The 27,183-nt window shown below is 40.7% G+C and overlaps 1 protein-coding gene across 7 annotated transcripts in view; it reads right to left on the minus strand.

Annotated features, from left to right (window-relative positions):
- Positions 1–22,851, minus strand: part of JHY (junctional cadherin complex regulator) — a 61,395-nt gene extending 38,544 nt beyond the window's left edge. For 5 of the 7 annotated variants that reach the window (XR_005359120.1, XR_005359121.1, XM_038535852.1 and 2 more), the window contains exons 1-3: positions 22,747–22,851; positions 19,621–20,054; positions 5,787–6,306 (exon numbers count right to left, since the gene is read on the minus strand). Coding sequence is in view for 5 of the 7 variants with exons in the window: in XM_038535852.1 (XP_038391780.1) it covers positions 5,787–6,306; positions 19,621–19,958 (858 nt within the window). In the remaining 2 variants the exon portion in view is untranslated. Of the gene's footprint in view, positions 1–5,786; positions 6,307–19,620; positions 20,055–20,790; positions 20,957–22,718 lie in introns of those variants that run through there. The other 2 variants (XM_038535853.1, XM_038535854.1) reach the window with 2 other exon arrangements.
- Positions 22,852–27,183: the final 4,332 nt, after the last annotated feature.

The following is a 27,183-nucleotide window of genomic DNA, read 5'->3' on the forward strand; positions in this document are numbered from 1 at the left end:
AGCTGTCACGGGTGTGAAATTACAAGGGTTACTACAAAATGTAGTGTCTTGTGAATCCACAGGCAGGCTTTAAAAAAGAAGAGCTGTATAATGGTATAAAGTGAAAGACTGTGCCCCCAATCTGTTCCCCTCCCAACCTCTACAGTTAACCACCTGGATATCCTCCCAGTTTTTTAATGCATATCAAACAAAAAATATACATATATCTTTATTCTTCCTCATTTTTTCACAGTTTGCACTGTTCTATATCTTTAATTTTTCCCTTTTAATAAACCCTGATAAGTTGTCCATAATCATTCATGGAGAACATCCTCATTTTTTTTTAACAGCTACAATGTACTTTATTCTATGGATGTACTATAATTTCAGTGTTACCCACATGATAGACATCTGGGTGGTTTCCAATCCTTTGCTGAAAAAAAGGCTGTAATGAATAATCTTGTACAGGAGTTATTTTAAAACTGCACATATATAACCAGGAAAAATTCCTAGGAGTGGAATATGTGGGGTCAAATAAAAATAATCATTGCTAATACTTATACAGTGTTTGCTATAAAGCAGGCATTGATCTAACTGCACACATATATTTATTCATTTATTTAATCTTCATAATCCTGTGAGGAAAGTACTATTATCTTTTTTTAAGGATGAGGAAACTGAGGCATATAGGGGTTAAGCTACCTGCCCAAGGTCAGACAGCAGGTGGTGGTGCCAGCCACCTTGGCTCTGAAGTCTATTCTCTTAGCCATTATGTTTTACTTTTTCAAGGAGCATATGTATTTATATTTTAAATGGATATTAACAAATTGTCCTCCATACCCATTATACCAATTTATTATCTCACAAACTTGACTGTATTTTTTGCCTAAAGGTTCAGCAAATGTTTGGAATTTTGTTGGTTTAATTATAGGTAAAAAAAATAGGGCGGCCTGGGTGGCTCGTTGGTTTGGAGCCATCTTCAGCCCAGGGCGTGATCCTGGAGACCTGGGATCAAGTCCCGTGTCAGGCTCCCTGCATGGAGCCCGCTTTTCCCTCTGTCTGTGTCTCTGCTTCTCTCTCTCTCTCTCTCTCTGTCTCTCATGAATAGATAAATAAAATTAAAAAAAAATAGAATCCTAATGTAGTATTGATTTGTATTTCTCTGACTGAGGTTGGGCATTTTTTCATATGTATCATAGAAATAATGTATAAACTTTTCTCTTGATGGCCTTTATGTATTTTTATATGGGAATTTTTGGTCTTGATTTTAAGGAGCTCTTTATATATTAGGGATATTGTGTTTTACCTGTGATATAAATTAGAAATATTTTTCTTCCTTATATTTTGCTTTTTTTTTGCTACAGAAATTTTTGGTATTTATGTAGTCAAATATATCAATCTTTTGTAGATTTTGGATTTTGAACCATCTTGAGGTTATGGGAGAAATTGCTTATTTTTTTCCCTAGTATTTTTATAGTTTAATTTTTAAAAATTAAATATTTGATCCAACTGGAACTTGTATGATATGAGGTATGGATCTGACTTCATTTTATTCCAGATGGCTACCCAGTTTTATTGAACAACCCATCATTTCCTCAGTGATTTGAGATACTGCTTTATCAAATCATTGTATCATATCCTATATTCCCATATGTAATTTGACTCTATTTCTAGACTTTCTACCCTGTTCCATTTAATATTTACTTATTGAGGCTTTATTTTTTTATTTTTTATTTTTAGTTTTTTTTAATTTATTTATGATAGAGAGAGAGAGAGAGAGAGAGAGAGAGAGGCAGAGACATAGGCAGAGGGAGAAGCAGGCTCCATGCACCGGGAGCCCGACGTGGGATTCGATCCCGGGTCTCTAGGATCGTGCCCTGGGCCAAAGGCAGGCGCTAAACCTCTGCGCCACCCAGGGATCCCTTATTGAGGCTTGAGGCTTTATAATACACTACATAGTAGTGCTAGATTCTCTCATGATTCTTAGTGTCCAGAGCTTGCTTTATTATTCCTGCTCTTATTTTTTATCTGAATTTATTCAGCTTTTTGAGTTTTATTTTTAAAAAAAGTTGACATTTTCTTGGAATGTTGTAAACTTCTTAGATATACTTCCCAAATATTCCCAAAGACAATACTTAAGACCCTGGGCATAAATACTTGTGTTAAAATGATATATTAAAAAGCTGATTTTCTTGGCTGTGTAATGGTAATTGACATTGAGTCATTCATTTGGCAATAGATGTCATTTATCCTTTCAAAATTTCAGTTACAAAACATTGGTCATCTCTTTCAATGAAATTAAGAGGAGAAAATAGACTTTTAAACATGAAAACCTTCCAGATAGATGCTGCTTAATGTTAAACAATACCTTCGAAACCTGCCACCCTCAATTCTTAGCTCCTGCTCCCAAACTAGCAGAATAATCCATCAGCCATTGAAGACATCAATACTCTATGGATACTGACTTACACAACTGTGACTTGGGTTTCTGAAAAACCCTGTATGTGCTTTATGTGTGGTCCATGAACCAGCAGCCTTGACATCACCTGGGAGCTTATTAGAAATGCACAGCTTAGGGCACCTGGGTGGCTCAGTCAGTTAAGTGTCTGCGCTTTCAGCTCAGGTCATGATCCCAGGGTCCTGGGATCGAGCCCCATGTTGGGGGGTCCCTGCTCAGTGGGGAGTCTTCTTCTCCCTCTCCCCCTGCTCAGGCTCTCTCTCACTATCTAAAATAAATATTTAAAAAATGTTTAAAAAAGAAATGCACACTCTTGAGTCTTACCTGAGACCTACTGGATCAAAATTTGTATTTTAATGAGATTCTGGAGTGGTTCATAAGTGTCATAAAGTTTGAGGGGAAAAAAATCAGTGGTTATCAGTGGGCCCAACAGCAGAAGTGGCACCAGCCAGAACCATATAGAAAGTTCAAATTCTTGGGTCCCACCTTATGCCTACTGAATCAGAAACCATTAGGTTTGGTCCAGCAATCTGTTTTTAACAAGCCCTCCTCTTGATTTTGATGCACACCAATGTTTGAGAATCCCTGATATAAAGTAGTGGTTCTCATTCCTGGCTAAGCATTTGAATAACTTGGAGAGCTTTGAAAAATCCCCATGCTGACAGTGTATCCCAGATGAGTTAAATCAGAAATTCAGGGTTTCAGGCCAAGGAATCAGTATTCTTTTAATTTTCCAGATGATTCCATTGTGAAGCTAAGGATGAGAATAGAATCACTGCTCTGGTCTGGAACACTGCTCCTTAAACCTGGCTTCACATTAGAATCAGTTGAAAATCTTTAAAAGAAAAATACTGGCACTCAGGGTCTTACCCAGAAATGCCCATTGGTCTAGGTGATGCCAAGAATCACTTTTTAAAATTAGTTTCTCAGGTGAATCTAATATAGTTTCTCAGGATTTCAAACCACTGCTTTAGAAAGACCATTTCCCCCTCATATAAAATTTGTAGTAAAGAGAATAAGTTTGGAGTTGATGGAAGAGGTCTATTTTTCATTCCTCATATATTTCTTGAGACTTTACAGTATATGTTAGGCTAGTTACTATGAAAATTAAAAATAGGTACAAAGCATAGTTCTTGCCCATAAGGAAACCTCTAATCTGTACTGACAGAAAGACTTGCACATACTTCATATATAAATAATGACTTGAACACATTGTTCTAGGCTATTGATTATAATTCAATGAAACAGTTACACATGTCCTATCACTGTTAGGTCAAACTAACTTTTATCTTTAAAAGAATAGGAATAAGATGAAGGAAATGTATGTTGGGCAATGGTGAAGAAACAATTTTGAATGTAATTAGCAATCAGCTCTTAGACGTTTGAACCTGGAGAAGAGTGGTAGACAAGGTCAATGGCCACTTCAAAGACTAATTTATGAGCCTACAGATTGAGCAAGCCAAAAATGCTTTAAAGTTTTCTCGCTGGCATAACCAAAAATTATGCTGTGGAGTCACTGACAGTCCACTCACACCAATATTGTTTGTAAATGAAGTTATAACTACTAAGAAAAATTAGTAATTAAGAAATCAGCAATTAAAGAGTTTAGAATAAAGCTATTTTCACTTTTATTAGAAATTAAAATTTCCTTTGGCTTCACTATTTTCCTCTCCTTCTAGACTGGCTTTTTTGGGGAACACATTTGCAAATAAATGAAAAATATTGTTCTAGTCTAGGAGAAATTACTGGCTATAAACATTTTTCACAGATATTGGACTGTGCTGAATTTATATCTTTAAAGGGGCAACCAAGCAAAATTCAAAATTTCAAATATTTTATGAAAAGTGTGTTTTCATCTAAAATTGGGCCCCAAATGTTGAAAATTTTGTTTGCATTCAGCTAAGTGTCTGTTTTGGTAATTTAGCTGAATATACTACATCCATTCCTCTGTTTTATTATTAGTTACAAAAGTAAGGGTGTGACCATAATCCTTTATAAAGGGAGTTTCTGAATTAAGAGCAAATCACAAATGTTCATCTACTTCCTCTTTCCTGTTTTATCAAAAAATACTTACAGGGTAGGACAGGTTAGGGCATTTTAAATAATACCAATTTGAATTTGGAATAGGTCAAAAGGCATCCCCGTTAATGTAATAACCTTTCCTTCATATTAAAAAATGACCTCATATTAGTAAATAATGAATTTCAAGTTGTTTCTCTAAGAAGGTGGTGGATATACTGATCTAGCATTCTTTTTTTATGCCCATGGACATGTCCACTAGGAGGTGTGCTGATAAGAGCTTTATGAGTGCCCATAAAATAGAACTAAGGTTATTGGCTCCAGCGGATTTTGAATCCATCACCAGGGATAGACTTTACTCTTGAAATGATGAGATGAAAAAAAGAGGGCATTTATTGTTCTCATTCCATAGATGGAGTGACTAAAGTTTAATGATATCATTTGCTCAAAATAAAGGGTGGTGTAGTGATTGTCAATTGTGGTTGGAAAGGTAATAGAATCACCTGGATAATTAACAAAACAAAACAACTACATGTTGTAGCCTGCCACCTGCCTGCTACCACCCCAAATGTTTATAATATTTAAGTTGAGAATCACTTGTGTGTGTTGCTGTTACTGACATGAGTGTGCCATGTCCCCTCCAATGTATTGGGACTTTTAATAGAGTTGAAAGCCAGTGCTGTACTGGAAACAAAGCGATTCCTAACACGGAATCAAACCTTCAGTCCTATATTTTATTTAGTGGAGTATAAATTTTAAAAAAATTCTATGGTTCCTTGAATTTTTTTAATTTTAAAAAATATTTAAATTCAATATAAATATTAATATAAATTCATATAGTATAACACCCTGTGCTCATTCCCATCATGTGCCATCCTTAGTGCCCGTCACCCGTTTACCCCATGAATGAAAATATATTGGATATAATAATTGAATTATAGCATTGCAAGACATTGATGGCTTTGATTTTGCTCTTAAGAATTAGTTGAATAGGGACACCTAGGTGGCTCAGTGGTTGAGCATCTGCCTTCAGCTCAGGGCATGATCCCAGGGTCCTGGGATCGAATCCCATATCACTTCTCCCTCTGCCTATGTCTCTGCCTCTCTCTCTCTGTGTGTCTCTCATGAATAAATAAATAAAATCTTAAAAAAAGAAGTGGAATAATTCCTCTGATTCTTCAAAGAGGAGTGAGATATAGGACATTTGTTTTACTTAGCCACATGGTTACAATGACATCACCATCTCAACGGAAGTGATCTCCAGCCATTTCAAATAAAGGCAAATTCCAGTCTAGTGCATGGAAGAGATTATTAAGTAGCACTTACATACCTGTTCTGGGAGAATTTCCCCTCTTCTTCTATTGTGAAGTTGAAGATAAGAGTCGGTTTTAGGAGTAGGTAATCCCAAAGTCAGCTTGTTTTTTTCCACAAAATATTGTTTGGACTTCCTTCGCCGAGGGCCACGTGATCCTGGCAGGAAAACCTCATTATGGGAACTTGAACTCTTCAGGTACCGAGAGAGGTTGCTTGACTTCTCCCCCAAATCACTGTCGCTCAGCTCTGAAAATGGCTGGCTGTGATGGGCACCACGCTCATAGTTTGGGCTTAAAAATTCACTGCCAAGTAAGGAGGCAGCACTCTGTGGGCTACTCTTGGGTTCCCCTTTTTCCTCTGAGAGTTCCATTGACGTTTCCTTGGAAGGGTACAATGGATCCAAAGTCAGATTTTCAGGAGAGCTGTTTACAGATTCTGGCAATGCATCCATAGTCAGCAACTTCCCCTCTTCTTTCTTACTCTTCCAGTTTGGGTCATATCGGAGGTCTGAATATTTATCTTCTAGTGGTCGTTGGCTGCCCAAAGCAGAAAGGAAATGTCAGGTCCTTAATCAAAATGAATTTACTTGTTATATTTAGTTGATTATCTTACTTGAATCTCTCCCTACAATGTTCCTTTTACTACCTAGGTGTTGAAGGTATATCTGAGGCTCAAATTAGGCTTACACAGTATACATAAGGGCATAAGTTCTTAACTCTCTGAGTTTGTTAAATTAGGAAGTAAAAATGGGGAATAATTTATAAATGCCAGAAAACAGCTGAAAAACACAAGCTGTGAATCACTATGGTTCAAGGGATGCTATTACTTATGCACACCTTAAGGACTTCAGCTAGTGAAAAAACTGCGTGTTTTGGTTGGTGACATACACATCTGGCTGCTTATCTAGGAAGAAAATGCCATTATTGCCTGGGTAATACGTTCCTTGGTCTGCTCCTCCTGTAAGGGAAAGCAAGATTTATCCCAGTGGAATGCCTACCTAGGTTCATCCTCCTTCTAAGTGATTTTGCTTTGCATTGTGTCTTTGTAGATTTTATCATGTGTGCTGTAGAAAGATCCCCAATCTTTAGAATCAGATGGTTTCTCACTTGGAAAGCTTTTCGTTCATATTCGTTTGTTTTGTTGGATTGAGGCACATAAGACAGTACACAGGTCAGCGTGTGCTCTAAGCTGTAGGACAGCCCTATTTCAGCAAAAGGTTAAACATATGGTCCTACCATAGGGACATGGGCTAGTCCACAATCAGTGCCTATGACCCCAAATAAAGTCTTCCCTTTTCCTCATGACAATCTCAATCTGTAAAGCACCTCTTGGTCTTAACCAAAAAAAAAAAAAAAAAGGAAAAAAAATGCTGATAATATGGCATATTTAATGGCCCCTTTGATCTTCAAAAGCTAAATGGGAGAGATTTTCCTTCCTTGAGTATAGTAGATGCAATCCTCTAATCAAAAAGAAAATGTAAATCACCTAGGCTTTTTATGCTACTTGATATTCCCGTTTACAGAGGACATAATTTTATGCTGGGTAAACAAACTAATGGTGCCCCTACTGCTAATTTACTTCTCTTAATGCGGACCAAGATTTCTTTTGATTTGATGTAAGGCAAAAATGAGAGTGGAAAGACAAAACTCCCATGCCTTGCTAAACTGTCATTTTGAATTTTTAGTTCACGTATTAAGATGGAGAGCTTCCTGGAGTAGGCTGTGCTGCTTTCTCCACTGAGGGAAGAAAAATGATAATTCTCTTCCAGCAAAATGCTGGAATGGAGATTGTGCACATTCGTTGGGAAGTCAGACATCAAACTATACCACTCGCCCCACTCCCTAAGCACCTAAGGGTTATTGGTCTCTGGGGCTTTGAGGAGGAGGAGGTTTCTCCCTGTGTGATGTCTTGGCTCATGAACTCACACTATGTTTGGCCTTGCCTTTCACTTGACTCTATGGGTCTCACTGGGCATGTTATGGGGACATGGAATGGTCCAATAGGGCACAATCTGGACTTGGGACTGGACAGATCTGGGCTCAGTTTCTGGGTTTGTCCTTTCCTAATCAGTACATGAAATCATGCCTTCTCTGAGCCAGTTTCTGTTGTCTGTAAGGAGGGATAAGTAAGATTCTGTTTACTTCTCAGGATTGCATAAACATTGAAATGAGACAGTGTGTCTTAATTAATATTCTGTATTTGTGCTTATTTCACCTTTCACCATGGTAACTTTGCCTCTGGGTGGCAGGCACTGACACTTCCTAACCTACACACTTCCCTAACCTCTGCCCTAGTCCTCTACCCCGTGCTACGGACAGAGGAGTTAATGAGCATTTCTTAAGTAAGTGAGCCCCTAAAATCACTCAGGTCAACACAAATGTAGCATCAGATATTGATTTTTGAAAACCCAATAGTAGCAAATTAGAATCTAAACATGCAGAAAAGCTTCTTTCATTGGACCAAATTAGCAAATAACTTCAGGGTTCATCTTATAATGAGTCAAATATAAAGATCAACTGTGATTGTTTGGCGGGGGTGGGGGAGAACAGATTAAGGGGTACCTTGATTAGATCTTCAAGCAAATAAAAGCATGAGATGTTCTTTAAATAAAGAAAGATGCTGTTTCCCCATATCCAATACACATTGAAAGGAAAAAAGTAAATTCAACGGTCCTGTCCTTCATTTGCTCTGTTTCACAGAATGTAGCTTCTCTCATTCACTAGCTCACTCAGTGATTCTGCTGAGTGTGTACTGAGCCGGTACTGAGCCAGGCGAAACAGTGATGGGCTCATGGCCTGGTGGGGAATACAGACAAGAAAACAAGCAATTTCCTATGGGAGTGATGAGTGTCCTGATGAGGAGCATGGGTGACCGAGACTCACGAGGGACCTCCAATCCCATCTCTGGAGGTTAGAGGGTGGCATTCTGAAGGAAGTGATGGTTTAGCTGAGACCTACGGCTACAGAGGACAGGGAGTGTATGCCAGGCTGAGGGAAGAGCTTGTAAAACAGAACGTGGTGCTTTCAAAGAACAGATTCTGTACAGATGGAAGGAAGATTGAGGAGAGCTCAGGGTGAAACAGGTGTGAGATCTTGAAAGGCTTTGTAAACTCTCTGAAGGAACTTGGCTTATCTAAGTTCACTTGAGAGTCTGGCTTTGAGCAAAAATAATTTAATTAGAGAGCAGAGATATTAGACAAATACTTCTGGAGAGCCCAAGTGATGAATCTGGGGAGGGGATTATCTATGGAGGTGTTTTTGTTTGCTTGGTTTTTTTTTGGTAAAGTTTTAGAATAACTAGCCTTCTTTGTATGCCTTAAAGCAGAGGTTGGCAGCCTTTGAAAGTGAGCATCCCACTGGGGATCACTACTCTGCTACTTGGGGGGTGGCTGGGATGTGGAGCGCCGACTGGGGAGACAGCACATATTCTGCATGCCAATTAGGCAATGCTGACAGTGAATCTCCAGTGTTTTCCTTAGAAGAGCCCTAAGAAGGAATTATCATCCCTATTTAATAGATGAGGAAACTGGAGCTTAGAGAGCTTATGCAACTTTCCCAAGGTCACTTTGCTAACCAGTGGTGGAGTCAGGACATAAACCCTGGCAGTCAGCCCTGACTCCTGTCTGCTGAGCTGGCCTGTTTCGTGCAGCTACTCCCATAGGTGGTCGTGGGCAAGGCCTGTCTGTGAGTCAGTGAATTAGTCGGCCAGTCAACAAATATGTGCTGAGCAGCTCCCCGGGGCCTGGGCATTGAAGCATAGCGAGCAAAACAGAAGCAGGCTAGTGGACCTTACCTGCTAGAAAGGAAATAGGATTTATGCACCAACTCTCATAATCAAGTAATAAATGAGATGTTTAAAGAAATGCAGCACTAGGGTTTTTAAAATAGGGGGCATAAGCTTATCACAGAAACTATGTTAACCTCTTACTTCTAGATTCAATTGCTAGTTGATATTTCATAGTCCATTTTAGTTCTATTCTATGATCCTATGATAAACCCACAAAAGAATCAATAGGCTGAAGAATGCTTATTATTTTAAAAAACAGGTAGTCTTCAGGGTTGCCTGGCTGGCACAGTCAGTTGAACGTCTGATTCTTGGTATCAGCTCAGGTCATGATCTCAGGGTCATGAGATCAAGCCCTGTGTTGGGCTCTACGCTCAGCACAGAGTCTGCTTGAGTTTCCCTCTCCCTCTTCCTCTGCTCTCCCCTTCCCGTCTCAAATAAATATATAAATCTTATTTTTAAAAAAGGGAGTCTTCAAGGATTGAAGGAGATGGTTTCCCTGATTCTGTGTCTTCAGTTACACTGCAGAAAACTGGCACTCACAGTGGTCATCACATTTAACCAGCACCTGCTGAAAATGGCATAATGTCTAATCATGACTGCAGACTTCCCTCAGTTATACGGAATCTCTGGGGGGCTCTCCTTCCTGAATAACGATATGGTGTCTTTTGGTTCTGAGAAATGGTACAGCAGAGTGTCTCGGGACAAGGAATCAGACTGTCTGAACTCAACCCCTGGTGCCACCAGTTCCTGTGTGAGCATGCGCAAGTCATTTAACTTCTCTGTGCCCTCACTTCCTCATCAATAAAATGAGGATCACAGTCTCACAGTGATCTCACAGATAGGTCTCACAGTGCTCTTGAGAGGATTAAGTGACCTAATACATATGAATGCTTACAATGAATTGTGTCCTTGACACAGAGTACGGATCCAATGAAGCCTGGCTGTGAAAGCCTCTGTCACCATTCTTTGCTTGCCATGTGTTACATTCGGTCACCATGACATAACGTTGTCATGTATTGTGCTTCCTGACGATGGATCTCAAGGGATTCTTTTCTCCCTAGGGCTTAAGTTATTTCTAGGGCACAAAGTTGTCTTGTGATGCGCTAAGTGGCATCTTAGTGGCCTGAAGGAAGTAACACTGATCTTCAAAACTCCAGTTTTTGTTACCATGACTTAGGCACCTGTGGACAATCTGAACTGTGGTTTCGGAAATGGGACTAAGAAATTTCAGCCATGTGATGAAATATTTTAAGAACCTGGTGAAAGGATGAGGAGGAAGATAAAACAGGGAGAATTAAATTACTTTAGATCTTCAGAAAGAGCTGTAATTTCTGGCCTCAACAAATTACTGTTCTTAAATGCCTGTAGAAGTATATCACACATGGGAGAAAGACTGGTGTTTTAAGTGCAACCTAGAAAATACAAAGGGTGTTGGAACAGATTGGAAAAAATGAATTGCTTTGGCTGAGAAAAATGTTTTTGAACCAATCGTGTGAAGAGAAACTCTAATAATGTATACAGAGGAGATCTGAATCTGAAAATGGGGCTCTTCGAAGAGCTTTAATTACACTGCACTGTTTACACCTGCAATGACCATCTCAGAGTATCCCCTCCATCCCCTTTCTAGATGGAAACTCTATATTGAAACAAATGTGAGGTTATGTTTTGCAAAATCACGGGCATGGGACGCTGTAATACTTCACAGAAACGAATCTAATGGTTGAAATAGAACATGATACTGAAGGACCCCATTGTACTGAGCTTGTGTGCTAAGAAGCTCAATTAGGTTTCGTGGTCCAGGTCAACACACTGGAACAAAATGAGTGTGAAGTGCTCCTTCATCAGTAATCATCTGCACACAAAACATGCACTTCTTTCCCTCCCCATGTGATAGAAAGGTTACACAGACAATGCATACACAACTCTTTTGTTACTGTTCAGACAACAGATGCCAGGTCTCCTCTTCAGATGCCTCGATAAGACATGGATGCAGAGAGAAAGGGGAGGGTGGTCTCATATGCATACGCCATGATATTTGCGGGCTTTAATGGACCATATTTGAGTACTTACTGTACTCAACTTCAAACAAAATAAAATCTCCATTTAATGAAGAGCCTCATATTTAGTATAGCATTCAATCAAAAAATTACTAAAATTAGAGCATGTTTCTAGTACAATTAACATCCTTTGCACTCATAATAAAATATTCAATAACTGGCCATTTTGTCTGTTGAGGAGGTGAATAAAAGCACTGCTATTAATCATTTAGCAGTTATTTATTTGCCACTTTATTTTAAGTAGGCAGTTAAATTGAAACTGCACATGTTATTATTGATTTAGGTTTAATTTAATCCTTTTAAACAGAACAATTATTCCCAATTTATATGCCATTAAACCTTTTATGCATATGAACAGTAAATTCAATTTTTGTTTAAGTGTAAAGTTTTTAATGCTTCTTTAAGGAACTATAAAACTGACAATTACTTCCAAGGATTTCTGAATTCTAGGCTCATCTTAATCTTTTTATCAATGGCTTTTAAGTAAATCAAATGAAATAAATCCAAAGGATTAAAAAAATCACTTTTGCAAGTGTGAAATAAAATGGTCCCATAAATACACTGATGCACTTTAAGGAGGTTGTTTATGATGCAGGAAATTTCATTTAACGTAGGCATCCAGCTAAAAAATTAAACATTTTAATAGGAAAAAAGTTGCTTTAATGAACTGAACGCCAAAGACTGTCTACAGAAACCCACTCAAGAGAAGGGACTGGATTGTTACCTTGTGAATTTTATTTATAGCAATTATATAATTTGGGTAATTCCAACCCAGAGTCCCTTCTTTGTCTTTGACAACAGATTTATGGCTGCAAAATAACCAGATATTTGCCCCATGTTCTTATAAATACAGCCTTGATTCAAGGACAGTCTGTGAGTTGAATGGAAAGGAATGATCCAAAGAACATATGTTTATAATTGTAACATTCTAGTTACCTCACTTATGTGCAACAAAGCCTAGATCTTCATAAGGGAAATGATGTTTGACCCAGTGTGTAGAAACACAATTCCTCATATTCAGTGAGAGTCTATGACACTTACACCAGGAATTTTCCATGGAGATCTTGGATGTTTTTTTTCACTCTCCAGAAATGGTGGCTAAGGAGACTTGGATTTATAAAATTTCTAGTATTTATACTTTCTTTAGAATTTCCTGTCAGTTATTTATTTGTTTGTTTATTTATTTTTAGAGAGAGCACATGCACAAGTGAAGGTGGATGAGTGGGTGGAGGAGAATCTCAAGCGGATTCCATACTGAGTGCAGAATCCATGTGGGTCTCAATCTCAGGACCCTGAAACCATGACCTGAGCTGCAATCAAAAGTTGGATGCTTAACTGACTGAGCCACCTAGGTGCCCCATAGAATTTCCTGTGTTTTAAATGCCAGATATTGGTCACTTAGGTGGCTCAGGCAGTTAAGTGTCTGTCTTCAGCTCAGGTCATGATCCTGGAGTCCTGGGATCAAGGCCAGCAACGGGTTCCCTGCTCAGCGGGGAGCTTGCTTCTCCCTCTGCCTTGCTCCTCTCCCTTGCTTATGCTTGCGCGCGCGCACTCTCTCAAATAAATAAATAAATAAATAAATAAATAAATAAATAAATAAAATCTTAAAAAGTCAGATATTGACAGCATTGTAATTGCAAGGTAGCTGTGATGTCATGAGAAAAGCAGTAGGACAGGTCTTGAAATGTGGGTCCCAGTCCAGATTTTGCCAAGCTGTGTGTGCTTTGGTGAATCTCTTCACCACCCTAGGCCTTGGATTCCTCCTTTGGACATTAAAGGGGAATAGGCTGTGCTTTAGGAGCCCTGCAGCTCTAAGAATCCGTAGTCTTATTAATTGGATTGTATCTGTCATGCAAAACTCAGCAGTGGCATATAAGAATTGGAAAAAGAATTAATTTTAAATTCAGTATATGAAAAAAATGTATAATATTTAAAGCTTTCTACATTTTCACACTTGCCAGGGAGTAGAAATAAATGATACAGTTAAGGTCTTGAATTAAACTAGTCCTTTAATAATTTAGTTACAATCCTCTTAATTGTCTTGATAAACTCACAGGATTGTAGGAGATGTAAGTTTAATTGTACTTTGTGAGGTTTTTGAACTCACTCTTTATTTACTAATTTAACACAGTAAGCATCCCAATTTTGAAATAAGCTAGAAAGGAACTAGTGGTTGTCTCTGAGGGCATTAAACCCCAGGGCACCATGGCTTTAGCATTTCTGGCGGGGGACTCTGCCTTTAATAGACACAATCTATGCCCACGCACACACTTGACTTCCGTCTCTGACTGCTCATCTGTTGTGATGGCACCATGCCTGCCCTGAGGAGTGCACCAGGGTTTAACTACAGCAGAGTTTGTGAGCAAATGGATGAACATAAAAATAGAAATGACTAATGCCTCCGACAAAAAGTCACCTCTCTGATAATACCCATTCCCACATGATCAAAAATGAATAACTAAAATGCTAGCAGCTACCCCCCAAATACTATGTGAAAGCCTGACAATCAGGTTATAATGTATATGAAGTGGTTGGTCGACCAATGGCCCTAAATTGAATATTTAATAGAGTCCATAAAGATCAACATGGATGAATGTTTCTAGATACCAACAGGGATGAATGGGGGTTCCTGGAAGCTCCCACAGTGTTCTTAGTAATACTTAGAATGTTCAACATGCCCTCAGGTGTCATCTTTACTCTTCTAACCAGTGCAAAAAAAAAAAAAAAAATCCAACACCTGTAATAGAAAATCTGCCCTCAGCTTCCTATTTCCAATGTGTTCTACAAAACAATGTGAAATTTGAAGGGAAATGAAAATGTCGAGTTTTGAAGGCTGTCTTTATCCCTTAGCTATTTTGGTTTTTCAGTGCTGCTATTTGAGCCCTTCACCTGATTCTTGTATTATTCATCAGAACTAATATATACAGAAGCATTTGGGAGGAAAATCCTGTACCACAACACAATAAAAATGCAGATTATTATTATTGAGTCCCCTTCTTTTAGACCGTTCTGAGCATTACCATTGAAGAATTCCTCATTGTATCTGTTTCCTGCCCCATAATTTCTGGCACAAGGTGGTTTATTAGAATTGGAATCTTTGGTGAAGGCTATCATTCCCAGATGATACAAAAGCCATCTACAGACCTTAATGAATGAAAACCTCTCTCTTTCCCAGGAGAGGTACTGGGGAATATAGGCTACCATGACACTGCTTCCCAAAGCAAGATAAGATTGATGTTGGTTTATTCCGAAGGCAGAGTATCCTTTAAAAATGTTTATTACTTTACTAAAAAGTCATAATTTTCCATGAATATTTACTTTGGCCTCAGTTTAGTCCATATCAAAATTTTTATAGCCTTAATTTTTGCTAGATGGTAAACTGGAATCCTTTATTAGATCAACCCTGATCATCCTAGCTAGATGACTTATAATTAGAGGCTCGGGCTTTGGTTAGGGGAGCATTCATTCAGTTCAGTATCTGGCTCTGCCACTTAGTAACTACATACACCTACACAAATGTCAGAGCCTCGGTTCCTTATCTGCAAAAAAATAGGGATAATAATGCATAAGAGGCTCTTGTAAGGATAAATAAGATAGTACATATAAAGCAAATAGTTCTACAAATGGTAGCTAATTACATTTAAGTATTCTTATTAAACACATATCCTAGGTACTGTACTGCTGCCCTCTGATTTTTTTTTTTAAACATATAAGGTTTCAGAGGCCTAGGACTGAAGAGGTTATTTCTAATGCTTGAGGAATTACATTGATCTCTTTCTTTGCCAGCGCCGAGTGTCCTAAGGCTAGTTGTGGAGTGGGGTTTAAGGATTATCACGTGGAGATCCTCTCTCCACTCTTGATTCATTCACTGTAGTCAATGCTGCTCCAATTTCCATTAAGTAAAAGGTTTTCTCTAATCTATATACATTGAACTATGGCTTGACTTTGGTGAGCTACAAGAGAGTAATTGCTTTGAGGAGGTTCTAGTAACATCAAAACAGAAGAGTAAGGCTCAAGTGATTTGTCAGGCAGCTTTTAAAATCATTGCTTACAACAGCAAGAAGAAAGAGATTTTTCATGGTTTTAAGGCAAGGCTTTGACTAATTTTTTTGAACTACAATTCCCAGAATGCCATCTACCTTACAAAAATGAAAGCCTACTTGAATTTCATTTTGAGAGTCTGAGATCGATTCGTCTGTTTCATGGCTAATAAACTACTCAGAGCCAAGCAACAATGCACGTAGGAAAGGTTGCCAAGACGTAGGTGAAAGAGGCCAATAACCTGAATAATGTTTTTGAGGCATTATTTGGCTAAATGCTTTGGTTCTGTTTTCCTTTGTAGTGGAGAACTGGTCATCTTCATGTTCAATGTCTCAAGCACTACACTGCCAAATAATTACTAGAGCTAAAAGCCATTCTAACCCTGAGGATGATGGTCTGTCATTAATGATTTCTAAGGCAAATAAGTCTAAGGAAAACAGCAAGGTTTATGGATCTCTGAATCAGAAGATGAAGGCCCTCACCACAGTTTTGGTTTCTATAAGTATTTTTCTTTATTTTGAAATACATTGAGTGGCATTTACATTGTCCTTGGGTAAAGCGCCAGGGATAGTCTGCTCCCTGAGCCCTGGACTCAAAGAGTGAAAAACTCAACTTTGGGGAAATGAGGTGCTTTAATGGACTCTTGCTTTGGTTTCTCCACTGTGAAACTACAGACAAAAATGCCTATCTACTGCAAAACATTTTTCCTATGCCTTTGTTTCGGGGGGTGGGGGGGAGGTGGAAAGCAATAAAACTACTACTGTTTATTACGTAGGAGACTGTGACTCTCTTATATCAGAGTTATGATAAAAACATGGCTTAAAGCATAGAGTCCGACTGCCTGAGTTTTCTGCTTCACCACTCACTTGGCTTAATAAATGGGTGTACATATAACTCCTCTAAGCCTCATGTTTAGCCTTTAAAATAGGGACCATTGGGGATCCCTGGGTGGCGCAGCGGTTTAGCACCTGCCTTTGGCCCGGGGCGTGATCCTGGAGACCCAGGATCGAATCCCACATCGGGCTCCCAGTGCATGGAGCCTGCTTCTCCCTCTGCCTGTGCCTCTGCCCCCCCCCCCCCCCCGTGACTATATAAATAAATAAAAATTAAAAAAAAAATAAAATAAAATAGGGACCATTAGTGTCTCCTCACAGGGCTGCCATACAGATTAAATGAGATAATGCACATAAAGTATTTAGTGCAGAGACGGGCTCATGATAAACACTGTAAATGCTAGCTGGTGTTATGAGAACCTTAAAATAACGTTTGGCTTCTCTTCTTCCTTTAGCCACTATATCCAATCTGTCAACAAGCCCTATCAATTCATATTCTCATTTTCTCTCTCCCTTCCCTGCCCCATTAACAATAAATTACCTATGCAGCGAATTAATAAAAGATTCCTAAGAAGGATATACACCCACGTAAGTGTACAAACTGGTTATCTCTGAGGAGGCAGATGAAGGGGAATGGGTTTGAGAAGAGGAACATGGAAATTTTATCTGTAATGTTTTATGTCTTTAAAAAATATATATCTGAGGGGCGCCTGGATGGTATAGTCGGTTGAGCATCCAACTCTTGGTTTTGGCTCAGGTCATGATCTCAGGGTCATGGGATCAAGCTTCACTTCAGGCTCTGCACTCAGCATAGAGTCTGCTTGAGATTCTCTCTCTCTCTCTCTCTCCCTCTCCCGCCCCCCCGCTCCTCGCACTCATGTGCACTCTCTCTAAAATAAATAAATGAAAAATATATATCTGAAACAAATATGGCAATAAGGGTTATATGGTATTTTTCTCTGTACTTTTTAAGATTTTATTTATTTGAGAGAGAGAGCAAGCATGAACAGGGGGATGGGGCAGAGGGAGAAGCAGACTCCCCGCTGAGCAAGGAACCCCACTCTGGGCTCAATCCCAGGATCCTGAGATCATGACCTGAGCTGAAGGCAGAACTTTAACTGGGTGAGCCACTCAGGCGCCCCTCTGTATTTTTCTTTAGGTTAGAATTTGATTGTAATTTAAACCAACATCAACAACAAAACCACAGATATCCTCCACCAGCACTATGCCGTTCAACAGGTTGCTTGATCTCTGTTCCCCTCATTTCTCATATCTGTAAAATGAGAATAGCATTTTTCTGGCAGGGATGACAATGAAGAATTAAATGAAATTATAGATGGGTCTTTAAAGAGAGACATTATTGTCATTGTTGTAATTATGACTACCATCTGGCAGTTTCTTTGTCCATTGTGAGTTTACCCTCTAATTCAGAACGCACTGGTTTGCAGGATAATCTTCCCTAAACTCGGCTGCCTCTCGCAGGACCCCCCAAGAATCTGTATTCTCTCCCCCTGCTGCACCCAGCCCAGGCCCTGCAGGGGTGGCTGTCTGGCTGATGCTTCCCTGAGCCTCTCTTCCTCCCCCAGTGCTATGGCTGCACCTTGGTCATGGCGATTACCACTTGCCCTGTACTTTGAGATCCCTAAGAAGCAAATGAGCTTGATTCTGCCCAATAATATTTGCAGTGAAAGGAACAAGGAGAGAAAGCAGAAAGGAAGAAAAAGATTGGGACTGGGGTCTAATTCTGGCTCTGGCAGGTGCTCTTGCTTTGACCGCCTTGCTGGGACATGTTGTAGGGTACTATGTTCAATACCCTATCTGGGTTGTGCACTGGTTGCACATGATGGCCCCTATAATCAGGCCCCTACGCTGTCCTCTTTACTTATGCTTGGAACAAATCCTCTGCCACCAAGTGGGGCTTGAACATGTCACACTTTTACTCTAATTCGATTCTTGTTTCCAAATTTTACCATCTCTCCCAAACCCTGCCTGCCTAGAACTTGGTTCTAGGCCTTTTAACAAACTTCCCTTATATTTTACCCATTAGAAAAACCTAACACATCGGGTCACCGGGGTGGCTCAGTGGTTGAGCATCTGCCTTTGGCTTAGGGTGTGATCTTAGGCTCCTGGGATCAAGTTCTGCATCAGGCCACCCACAGGGAGCCTGCTTCTTCCTCTGCTTGTGTCTCTGCCCCTCTCTGTGTGTCTCTCATGAATAAGTAAATCTTAAAAAAACCTAACACACACACACAAAAAAAACCTAACACATCTATAACTTATAAAGAGCTAGTCACCACCCTACATACATTGTGTATATATTAATTTATTTTAGCCTCAAAACTCTGTGAAGTAACTATTATTATCCTATTTTAGTGATGTCAGAACTGAGATACAGAGAGATTAAGTGGACTTGGCCAACTCACACAGCTTGAACCCAGATGGTCTACTCCAGACTACGCACTTTGTCACCACACGGAAACGTCTTTCTAATCAATGGCTTTTAACTTCTTCCACACTGTGTCATATAATTAGTATTTTAACTAAAATGGAGTAATGCACTAATTTATATTCTCTTATATTCTTTGGTATCTCATGGCATAATGTCAACACCTTGTAAATACTGATTATTAGAAATTAAATCTTTGTATAAGCCCCAGGAGGTAGTACAGTAGGATTATACTCCCAGAGTGTATTATTGACATTAATAACAGTCCTGGGAGATAGGCCAGATCAATTTAACAGGTGACACAAGTGAGCCACCAAAGAGTTAAGTGACTTATTCCAAATTATACACTAAACAGCAGTGCCTGGACCAAATCAACACCCCCTGATTCCAAGTCATGGCACTCTTCTATGGCAAGCTTTCTGGGATTTCCCCAAGGCAAGTCATAGCAGTAGAGACACTTGGAATATGGACAGGAAATAAGGCCAAAAGGAGTACATACACCCTTATTAATACCTATCCTTGTTTTTCGCATATCTTTTTATTTAAAAACATGGCAAAAAGCCTGGCTTCAAGCCATCCTTAGTTGCTTGGGATCTGTCTCACACACGTTATAAGGTATTCATTACCATGGCCTTGTGATCTACCAGTGATGATCACACTGTTATCTTACACAAGCCAATTCCTTACCTGTTGTCTATGCCATTGTTCTGGGTACGGACGTTCTCCTTGCCATTCTTCTGAGCTACTTTTCTGCTTGTTTCCTCTTCTGTCTCACTCAGGCTTTCCTGTTGAGGGCTTTCTTCCTCCAAGCTGTCTGGCTCCATACTGTTGTCCTGGATTTGGTCTTCAAGTTCAGACTGGGACTTACTCTCTTGAGTGAAGCTTCCTGAATCAGATTCCAAAGAATCTTTTGAAATCAGATGTAAGTCCTTCTTAAAAGGTGGCTCTCTGGACTGGACCTTTAAGTTGGCATGATGAACAGGAGATTTAATTGAGAGCTTGGGAATTAATTTACTATGACTCATCTTGTAAAAACACAAATACAAATGTGAATTCAAATATCCTCGATGCTAGGAGCAGTTGGCTTGAATATTCGAAGTTGTGGTTCACAAAAGCATTACCTAAAAAAAAAAAATTATTTATGCACTTTGTGACTACTGAATTCTAATTTCAATGTTAATCAAACACGTAAGTGAGCAGAACCCTGTTACATTATCTGCAGCAGCCTTTTGTATGTACCCTTTTGTATGAGGAAGGTCTATTGGAAAAACTATTGTGTTTTTCTCTTTACAGAAGCACATCTGATGTGGAGTTCATAAACAGCCTGATAATCAAATATAGCTTTATTGAGGAAATCAAATGGCTGGATTCTTTTTTTTTTTTTTTTTTTTTTTAACCTTCCAAGGGCCTATTACAGACAAGCCTGGACAAAGCTAAATGGTTAATTATGGACAGTACTTCTATGGCATTATTTCAGATACCCAGGGCACCAATATAAATATGCCTGTTCAGGAGTATTTATGGATAGAGAAAAACAAGTTCAGGGTCAACCTTTTGAAAAGTAAAGGATGGAGATGGGAAGAGAGTAGCTTCCATAGTTGGAACTGTAAAGAGGGAGGCTATTTGTTCCTAGATCTACATTAGCTGGTTTCATCTTTTAGAAGATATTGTGGTTCCCCAGTGGCTACTTGGTAGGAATGTGTACTTTTGGTGGACCTCACACAGAGATCAACCTCAGCTCAGTATATATATTAAAAAAAAAAAAGAACAATGATTAAAGCCTTTTAACATAAGATTTGGACACTTTGTGACTTGTGCCACTTAGTGGTTCATAGCAGAGGCTGGATATCTACCTACCTGAAAGGGATGTTGTCCTGGAGAATGTTGGATGGGTGAGAGATTGGCCTGAGTAACAGCTAGGGTCCCTTCAACTCGCTTAAGTGTGTGATTCCAAGTGAGTCTTCCCTGTCTCAGAGGGCTGTAATAAAGACCCAGGAGATGGTTTATGGGAAGGGTACTCTAAGTTTGTATCAGTTTGAAAGGAGAGGATTTTGGATTGGGCTTCCTTTCATCTCTCTGTAGCATTTCTATTTTGCTCAGTCTTCTATCTCACTGGCCTTTATGCAATTTTTTTTTCCTGTAGGTCAGACAACAGAAACGTTGACCATCAGAGATTCCTATAACATTTTCTAAGGGCTTGCTCTTATTCTTTTGTCAAAGCTAGCTTTAATTAAATAGCACAAACTTATTCCTATTCCTAGCACTGCTAATGATGTCTTAAAGTACCATAGCAAAACAGACAAAAGGTGGCATTCAGATTTAAATATATGTGGGGATCCCTGGGTGGCTTAGCGGTGCCTTCCACCCAGGGCCCGATCCCCGATCCTGGGATCGAGTCCCACATCGGGCTCCCTGAATGGAGCCTGCTTCTCCCTCTGCCTGTGTCTCTGCTTCTCTCTCTGTATCTCTCATGAATAAATAAATAAAATCTTAAAAATATATATATATGTGAAGTGGTTTTCTTTTTAATTCAAAATTCCCCAAGCTAGTGTTGTAACTATAAATAATATAAGTAATATATTAACTGTACAGACTGCTTTGCTGTATCATCTCATTTTAAGGATACATAATGCACCCTATCTTATTTTAGTAATAATTAAGTAGATTAACTCTTGCTTTTTTAGGGTGTTTTTAGAAAGCAGCAAAGCCACCAAGTACTGACCTTTTTAACGCAAAGCGTTTGTATAAATATCTGTAAGAGTTTTACTGCCTAAGTCACTGTACTTGGTATATGTGCTGCCGAAGCGAGCACAACTGTACTTGGGATGTTAAAGAAAAAGCTTAAAATAATCATTCTGTTCCAATTTGGGATTGCTCATGAAATCATTCAGTCCCCTCAATGGTGCTTAAGTGAGATAGACTAAGGTTTCTTAGAGTTAACGCATTAAAAAAAAGTCCATAGAAGAAGACAATTTTGCTGTAATTAATGAAATCTGGAATAGTGCGGAGAGAACAAAGCCAAACACTAGCAAAGCTGGGGCTTTGGTGGAGCCCTAATCGTATAGAGGAATGAGATTAATGAAGGAAAAGCTGGTATCTTGAATAAATCAGCAAGGAGGCATTTTAAGTGTAATAAGTGTGGCTCCCTAGTGGCACAGTTGTTTTTCACTGAAGTTTCTGACCCAGAGAGGCTGGCAATCTCGTTACAAAAGAAAACAAGGCTGACTGGGATGTCGCCAATGGTATCCAGGCACTGAGACGCGGCCGGTTCCCTCGGGCTCCCCTCCAGACCCTGGGTCCTGTCCTCTGTACCCGGAGGAGGAACGAATTTCCCTCTGTAGGTGAGAAGGAGCCCTGCTTGCTCTGGCCAAGGTGAAAGGCAGAGAAAAAGTTGCCCTGTTACTGCCCGGAAGCTGCCCATAAGGGGCGGTCGGTTTATTTTCTCTTTGCCTTTTTTTTTTTTTTTTTTTCCCCTGATGGACAAGACCAGGCAGCAAAGGCGTTTTAAGGTCAAAGAAGGGACAGGTGGCGGGGGTGGGGTTGGGGGTGGGGGTCTGGTGCCCCGGGCAGGTCTTAATCATCAGAAGTCAGGGCTGCTCTGGGAGTCTGGGCACCAAAGCCTGTCCAGGTGCCGGCCCCTGGGCCCCCGTTCCCGCCGGGGCCCCAAATGCTGTCGGGCGCCGGCTCCTTGGGGTTCTCCTGGTCCTGGTCCAGTTCTCTCCGGAGGTTTCCTGCGGTCCCCACCCAGTCCCACTCCTCCCCATTTCCCTCCCCGGCGCGCGCACCCTCGTTCAGGAGGCAACCGCCTGTCACCTGCGCAGTGCTGCTCCGCGACCGCGACCCCTGCAGCCGGCATCCTCCCGCGCCGCCGCCGCCACCGCCCGGCCTCCCCCCGCCGCCCCGCCCGCTCGCTCCAGGTGCTGCCCTGGAGACGCGGCCAACAGAGCCCGCCCCGGGGCTCCGCGCAGGGGGCGGGGCCAGCTCGGGGGCGGGGCCAGCTCGGGGGCGGGGCTGCATCAGGAGGCGGGGCCAGCCCAGAGGATGGGCCGTCTGGGGGCGGGGCTGCCTCAGGAGGCGGGGCCAGCCCAGGGGATGAGCGGTCTGGGGGCGGGGCTGCCTCAGGAGGCGGGGCCAGCCAAGGGGAAGGGCCGCCTCAGGGGCGGGGCCAGCCCAGGGGAAGGGCTGTCCAGAGGCGGGGCCGCTTCGGGGGCGGGGCCAACCCAGGGAAGGGGCTGTCCGGGGGCGGGGCCGGCGCGGTGACGTCACCTGTCGGTGGAGGGGGGTGGAACCTATTGTAATACCCGCGTTCAAGGCGGGCGAGCTCTGAGCCAGGCTGCGGTAGGGCGCCCTGACCTCCCAACGTTGGAAAGCAAGGAAAACGGGTCACTTATATAGATGGAGATGTTTGCGACAAATACTGCTAGGATAGGCGAAGAACTACAAATTAAGAAAAAAAATCTAGTGAAAGGATGATTAAGTGACTTGGACAGGAATATTAAAAACGAAATACAAAAGCCTGATCAATATTTGTGGTTGATTGAAAAGATGATTAACTTATTAATAATCAGAAGAAAGCAAATTAAAACCATGGTGGATATCTCTTTATTCATACTCATCAGATGAGCAGAATTTAAGATCTCTGACAGGGCTGGGGTTTGGAGAGGATGCAGGGTGAAGAACCCTCACAGGCTACGGATGGGAATGTTATGTGGTGCAGGCACTTTGGCAAATAGTTTGAATTTAGCTGGGGCATGCATAGCTTATGATTCAGCAATTTCACTTGTAGGTATCTATCCCCCCAACTTATGTGCACCCAAAATGGAAATAACTGAAATGTCCATCAACAGTAGAATGGTTAATTAAAATGTGCTATTCCATACCCTGGCCTACTATGCAATAGTGACAGTGAATGAAATACAGCAACAACACAGAGGGGATCTTTAAAATGTTAAGGAGGGGGCAGCCCGGGTGGCTCAGCGGTTTAGCACCACCTTTGGTCCAGGGCGATCCTGGAGACCTGGGATCGAGTCCCACGTTGGGCTCCCTGCATGAAGCCTGCTTCCCCCTCTGCCTGTGTCTCTGCCTCTCTCTCTCTGTCTCTCATGAGTAAATAAATAAAATCTTTATAAAAAAAAAATGTCAAGGAGGAGCATCTGCCTTTGGTTCAGGGTGTGATCCCAGGGCCCTGGGATCGAGTCCCGCATCGGGCTCCCTGCAGGGAGCCTGCTTCTCCCTCTGCATGTGTCTCTGCCTCTCTCTATGCATCTCTCATGAATGAATAAATACAATTAAAAGGAATCGTGAAGAACAGCACAAAGCAAAGCCATAAAGTACCTTGTTTTTATCCATGGTTAGGGTTGTAATAATGATAATTTACATATGAGTAACACTACCCAGGGTTTGCAAGGTGCTTTTGCGCACATTATCTGTTCAGAAGAAGCTGTCAACCTGACCCTAACCAAAACACAAGAAAAGCGAGAAAAACGAATAAAAAAACCAAAACAAAACCCAGCACTAAACCTGCAAGAGGTTAGTAATGCGGGACTGCGCTGAACCCCTCTCCACCACCTCACAGAGCTTCATGTCCTACAGGAAGAATTTCTGATAGTCCCACCACCACCGTCCTCCTGACTCTCGGACCATGGCCGTTCTGCACCGAGGGCAGTGTTGTCTACCAGGAGATGTTGGCAGTGTCTGGAGATGTTTTCTATTGTCATGACTTAGGGGAGGGCTACCAGCATCTCCTGGGTAGAGGCCAGGATGCTGCCAAACATCCTGCAAATAAGCAGGACAGCCTTCACAGCCAAAAGCCCACTCAGTCCAAGATGTTAATGATTCTGGGTTTGACAAAGCCTGTGCTAGACTAATAGCCCTCGGTTTGTGGCCCCAAAATACCCAAGGACCTGCTTCCATCGTGACACATGCACATGTGTCATATTGTATTACTTATTAATTACTTGTATAAATTCTGTCATCTTCTTACTATATGATAAGCTCCGGGACAGCAAGGACTAGCGTTGTGTGGGCCACTTAAGAGATGCTCAGCGAGTGGCTCAGCGGTTTAGCACCCCCTTCAGCCCAAGGCGTGATCCTGGAGATCAGGAATCGGGTCCCGTGTCCGGCTCCCTGCGTGGGGCCTGCTTCTCCCTCTGCCTGTGTCTCTGCCTCTCTCTGTGTGTGTGTCTTTCATGAATAAATAAATAAAATCTTAAAAAAAAAAAAAAAAGGAGAGAGAGAGATGCTCAGTAAATGTTGCAAAACCACAATGCCCTTATAATTTAGCCCTTGAACAGAAGGTAGGTAAGTGTAGCCCTCTTAGGCCTGGTAGTAGAGATATGCTCTTATTTGGCACATAACTAGGATGATTAGAGAATTTATCACTTAAGCCCAGGATATACTCAAGAATTTTAAAAAATTCCTATTAACAGATAGAAGCTGAAATTTTCAGTATTTTGGAAGTGTGGTCATCCTGTGTGTTACTCTAGCAGGTTTAATTGTCTGGTTCCTTGACGTATATGGTAAGTTAGAAGCAAGTTAGAAGAGGGTAAGAAAAGACGACCCGAGGACTGAGAGGAGAGCCACTGCCAGCAAGTGGAGAGATAGAAGTATCACAAAAATAAGAGATGTTCAGAAAAGCAAAGCAGCTTGCAGTTGCTGCTGTATTTCATTCATTGTCACTATTTTATAGGAAGCCAGGGTATGGAATAGCACATTTTAATTAACCATTCTACTCTTGATGGACATTTCAGTTATTTCCATTTTGGGTGCACATAAGTTGGGGGGATAGATACCCACAAGTGAAATTGCTGAATCATAAGCTATGCATACCCCAGCTAAATTCAAAGCCTACTTGCTGTAGGCAACAGGCAACCCTCTAGCTAAAAACCCTGTGAGGGAATCGCGGTATGACAACGAGCACAATTCATTTCCATAGTGATTAATTTTTAAAAATTCATACAGAGTATATCAGTTTAATAAATGTGAGTAGACAGGTAAAAAAAATCATTGAATATATTTTACAAAGATTTCCCCCTCATATTAAAATGTTTAAAATGTCAAGGGACAAACTCTCATTTATCCCTGCACCCCTATCATTTATTTAGAGTGACTAATGGAGAATAATTTTAGAGGACTGAAGTCATAATAAATATATTTTTATATAGACAGTGCAGTTCAACAGACAGAAGTACAAGTAATGCTAACCCCGTTCCAGAAGATGGAGTCGAGTCCTGGGGGAGACCAGAGGGGAAGAGGGGGCTTTTGCCTTACTGGAATCAGAGGCTTTTGGAATGAGATGATCCTATAGGGTGGCTCTTATGAATACGGAGCAACAAATTGTTGACGACTGCCTTTTTTCTTGCCTTTGTTTTTTTTTGGGTTTCCTTTCTTAAAAATAATTTTAAAACATTTTTATTGTGGGCATTTAAAAACATATGCAACGGTAGAGAGAAAAGTATAGTGAATATACAGGTAGCCCTCTCCTGGCTTCAATAAAGACCAACATGTGAGCAGTCTTGTTTGTAAACACACTGTGCTTGACTCCCAAAATTATTTAAAGGCAAATTTCAGGTGTCCTATGATTTCATCAGTAAGGTATCTGTAAGGGATAATTTTGAAATAACTGCCATAGAATAATCACATTTAAAATAAAGCTAATGACTCTTTAATATCATTTAGTACTGAGTCAGTTTCAGACTGAAATCGTCTTTCAAATATCCTTTCAGAGTGTGTAGGTTTGAATTAGGATTCAAGTAAGTTCTACAAAGTGATTTTTTAAAATAATAGCTTAGAGATATAATTCACACAACACACAATTTACCCCTTAAAAATACATGATTCACTAGTTTTGCAACCATCACAACTATCTAATTCCAGAACGTTTGTCCCCCCCCCCCAAACCCACGCCCATTAGCAGTCACCCCTCATTCCCCTGATCCCTCGGCCAGTGACAACCATGAATCTACTTTTTGTCTTTATAGATTTGCATATCCTGGACATTTCACATAAATGGGATCAGGCAATATGTGGTGTGTGTGTGTGTGTGTGTGTGTGTGTGTATGTACATGTGTGTGTCTGGCCTCTCTCACTTTGCATGATTTCAAGGTTCATGCACGTTGTCGTATGTGTCAGGATTTCATTCCTTTTTATTGCCAAATAATATTCCACTGTATGAATATATCACATTTATCCACTCACCAGCTGATGGACACTCGTATTGTTTCTACCTTTTCACTATTATGAATAATGCTG

This window comes from Canis lupus, chromosome 5 (genome assembly GCF_011100685.1).
Source record: "Canis lupus familiaris isolate Mischka breed German Shepherd chromosome 5, alternate assembly UU_Cfam_GSD_1.0, whole genome shotgun sequence".
In the NCBI taxonomy this organism is placed as follows: domain Eukaryota; kingdom Metazoa; phylum Chordata; class Mammalia; order Carnivora; family Canidae; genus Canis; species Canis lupus.